Source organism: Sinocyclocheilus anshuiensis, unplaced genomic scaffold (genome assembly GCF_001515605.1).
Source record: "Sinocyclocheilus anshuiensis isolate Anshui unplaced genomic scaffold, SAMN03320099.WGS_v1.1 scaffold284, whole genome shotgun sequence".
NCBI lineage: Eukaryota > Metazoa > Chordata > Actinopteri > Cypriniformes > Cyprinidae > Sinocyclocheilus > Sinocyclocheilus anshuiensis.
In genome coordinates this window covers 773,912-777,894 of record NW_015554266.1, presented here as the reverse complement: position 1 = coordinate 777,894, position 3,983 = coordinate 773,912, and the positions used below count along the sequence as shown (strand labels likewise).

General features: G+C 37.5%; 1 protein-coding gene across 2 annotated transcripts in view; it reads right to left on the bottom strand.

Annotated features, from left to right (window-relative positions):
* Positions 1 to 2,843, bottom strand: part of LOC107671327 (integral membrane protein GPR155-like) — a 28,909-nt gene extending 26,066 nt beyond the window's left edge. For both annotated transcript variants that reach the window (XM_016464221.1, XM_016464222.1), the window contains exons 1-2: positions 2,694 to 2,843; positions 983 to 1,441 (exon numbers count right to left, since the gene is read on the bottom strand). In XM_016464221.1, the coding sequence (XP_016319707.1) occupies positions 983 to 1,409 (427 nt within the window). In that variant the 5' untranslated portion in view covers positions 1,410 to 1,441; positions 2,694 to 2,843. The remainder of the gene's footprint in view (positions 1 to 982; positions 1,442 to 2,693) is intronic.
* Between the last annotated feature and the right edge of the window lie 1,140 nt (positions 2,844 to 3,983).

Sequence of the window (3,983 nt, the reverse complement as noted above, 5' to 3'; positions counted from 1 at the left end):
CATCAGCTCCAGTGGCGCAGATGGATAAGCACATGTCGTTGGCTTTTTGACGGATCGACCCGGGTTCGATCCCGCCTTTTGCCGAACCGAATCCGGTTTGTCTGATTTGTCGTTGTGTTTTCTGACTTGTTAATTTGTTTTCGGATTTGTCGTTGAGTTTTCTGACTTGTTATTTTGTTTTCGGATTTGTCATTGTGTTTTCTGACTTGTTATAATGTTTTCTGAATTGTTGTTGTGCTTTCTGAATTGTTATTTTGTTTTTTAGACTTGCATTTGCGTTTGTAATTTGTTATTTTGTTTTCAGAATTGTGATTTGTTTTGCACTTCTCGGCCACCGTACTTAAGGCTTCTTCTCTGTATTTATAGCTTGGAAAAAACAAACCATGTAGTCAGTGATGTATTTGATATATCAACATTTCTACATTCATTCACGGGGGCATCAATATCATGAATCGCTGATTGTTTTAACATATTTTCAACATGGATGATTTACTATTTCAACACTGATTTACAAGTATTTCATTAACCTTTTTACAACCATTTAGCATTGAATGTTGTTTCAATGTTTTTTTTTTTCAATATTGAAACAACTGACAATATTTTAACCACTTTTCAACGTTGAAGGTTGGTCACGTGCCTCCTGAGGTGAGGTATTATGTCAATCATACCAGTACTATGTGCCAAGCCCTGGAAATGCATTCAATGAACCTCAAACTAAACTAACAGGCTGTACAGCATATGGATTGTGTTACCTACAAACTCATCATGCGTGGGGAGAACTTTGGGCAAATGAAAGTGAAAGAACATACATGTATACAGTCAGAAATATCACAGATTTTTTTAAAGATCAAGTTTTGCATGATTTGTGGGTTTAGTTCTATTTTTGGATTTGTTCTGTTACACATAATATGGAGTTTCCTTATGGTAACAGACACATGCTGTAGCCTATTACTTTATTTATGGCTTCTCCTTTTCCACTTACCTATAGGAAACCCCAGTGCGAAGTCATTGCTCTGTGTGGCAAATATGGAGAAGAGGCCAGCTTTGGAGAAGCGGCTTTCTCTGTTCGCCACCAAAAGTGTGAGGACACACACAAAGAAGAACACAGTCACTTTAGCCACCAAAATGCTGAAGAAAAATGGCCAGATTACGTTGCCAAAGTCCAGCAGCACCATGTTTTTGAAAAGCAGGGCTGGAAGCGCAAACTTGGACACAAAGCTGCCCAGTCCTTTAGCTTGTGTAGCTGGGATGATGCTTGTGCGGCCCGCGACGTATCCGCAGAGAATGATCCCAAAACACTCGAGCAGGGCTGGAAGGAGTTTGTCGATCGACATGCTGGGTGGGACGGAGGGGGCGTCAGATCCATCCCTGCTGCTGAAGATGGAGCTATTAACCGACAGATCGCCCATCTTCAGGCTGACCACACGCCCCTCAAAACACTCTGACAGTAGAGAAAAAAACCTTAATTCGTTTGTGTGGCTTTTTATTAGAATACCAAATATAAGTCGTACATGTCTAGTGAATATATAAATGTGTTTCTAACTAAACGTTTTGTAGCACAGTGACTATGTGAATATATAGAGCTAGTCAAATCCTGGTATTACTGATAAAATGGTACCGTCTAGTCAAACCCTAAAGCCTACTGTATCATATTTGATACATGAATTTCTAAGGCCTCTAAGTTATTATCATAATCAAAACTTTGCTAAATAGCCTGTTGTAAAAAATATCCGAAATGCCTTCTGTGGTCTCAGTGATAGTACACTTTTTTTACAAAGTAAATGTGCAAATAACTTTTATATTGTTATTAATATTTTAAGACAAATATTTACTGGACTAAAGCATCTTAGGTTAACTTTACCCATGCATCATTTTTAGATAAAACATGTTAAAATGTGAGTACTAAATGATACATCATACTTTTAAGGAATGTTTATTTGTTCATCTCTTAATCATCATTGTATTGCATCTTACGGAGACATATTATGGGGAGATATTAAGTGACAACTGATATTTATATGCTTTTTAATTAAATAGTCTGCTATACTATTATACAAAAATCTCAATTTGTTAAATTACAAACTATCAGAATTTTATCTTGTTGGCCATATTAATATCAGCTACTGTAGCATATAACACCTCAGAATAAAATTGAGTTTTTTTTTTTAGTATGAGCTCTGTATTCTCACTATATCATACTATATGAGCCTGGTGTTTAAAAATACTAAAGTATAGTACAAAACATAAAACCCATATGCAAACTATTTTAGATTGTATGTATATGTATATATGTAAGCTACATGCATATATATATTTTTTCCTAACTATTGCATACAGTATGCCAGACTTTACATGGTTAAAACGGTATTATGATGTTTCTAAATTTATATGCAATTATATAGGCACATGGGAATATGTTTTTAGTCAAACCCTAGACAGATACAGTGAAAGCATCAGATGGTAATACTGAATGATTTCCATATTTACGTAACTTTAAGTATTTACTCCAAGATATAATTTATATTACGGTCCTGCCATCGTACTAAATATCCACTTGTGGTACTTTCTTCTAGTAGTCAGGGCTGCGTTTCCCAAAATCATCGTAATGGTCTCTACGACCCACTTATCTCAGGAAGCGCAGCCCTGAACACACCTGGTCTGTATGTACAGTAGTGAGCTGTTGACAGACTCACCGGATCAGCTGATTCCTGTAAATCCGATCTAGTGTGTGAGTATAGGCACTTTCACGCATGCTGTCTCATCCAGAGGACTTTGAGCTCTTCCGCGTCGCCTTTGCTCTCAGTGCTGTAAGCGTGTGTGTGTTGTTATCTCAGTAGTGTGTCACACACCGCTGCTCATCGCACACCAACTTCAGCTCGCCAATAGAAAGCAAGCCGGGACTGTGCGCATGCGCACAGGAGCCCGGGGTCCTTTTCACGTGGTGCTTTGCATAAGCCCAAAACAGACTTGATAGTTCCAATTCTTTTATTAAAAACAGCTATATCTCTCGATTATATGGGATTGATACTAACATTACAACGTATCCATTCTGAAACACTGAACAATCCATCGTATTAATTCATACAGTTTACAAAATAAGTTCTCGTAATGACCGATAGAGGGCAGCATTTCTCTAAGCGAAGGATTCTCAAGCGTACTGCTGATTTGATTTATTGACTTCATTGTTTGGGCCACTTGAGCAGTTTCTGCGTAGGAAAAATGACTGCAGACTCTTATCAAGCAGCTTAAAATACATGTTCACCAATGTCAAATAACAACACACACCATAACATATAGCTGCTAAATAATGTCCTGGGCTGAATTTGGAAGCGCTCATTGTATCAGCTTTGTTAACACAACTTTGCTTTCCAAATGGCTTGATAAAACATGTGTGCAGTCAACCAGATTACATCTTAACTAGACTAGTCCTGGGCTGCGTTCAGCCCCGACAAAACGGTGCAAAACGTTTTTAAACGGAAACGTTGGTGCGTTGAACACCCTGTTCTGATGACGCAAGAGTTGCAACTATGGCAGCTGAGAAGGCCATTCTTTGTGTTCTTTTTGAAGAATTTTCGGAGCCTGGTGAAATCAGTATAAATACGTGTTTGATACTGCAAAATATGCTTGATGGTACAGTCACTGCCCTTATATATAAATATGTATAGTATGTTTATGTTACATTAATCAGTGTCTAGCACAGCTTCCTAATGAAAGGATATGGACCAGAAGACATTGCAATTACTAAATTATATTTAGACAGACATAAATAAGTTCCAGATCTATACTTGTGCTCTTATTATTTGAGTTATTTTGCCTTTAATGTAAATAAACATGTGCAAACAATATACTTGCTCTTGTGAACTTATTTGGATGTTAATTACATTGTGCCAGCTGTCTCTTTAATACCTCGTGGTTTATATACATGTTGCTGCTGATTGGGCTGACATGTTTGACACACCCACCAAACAAGAGAAAACGCATCT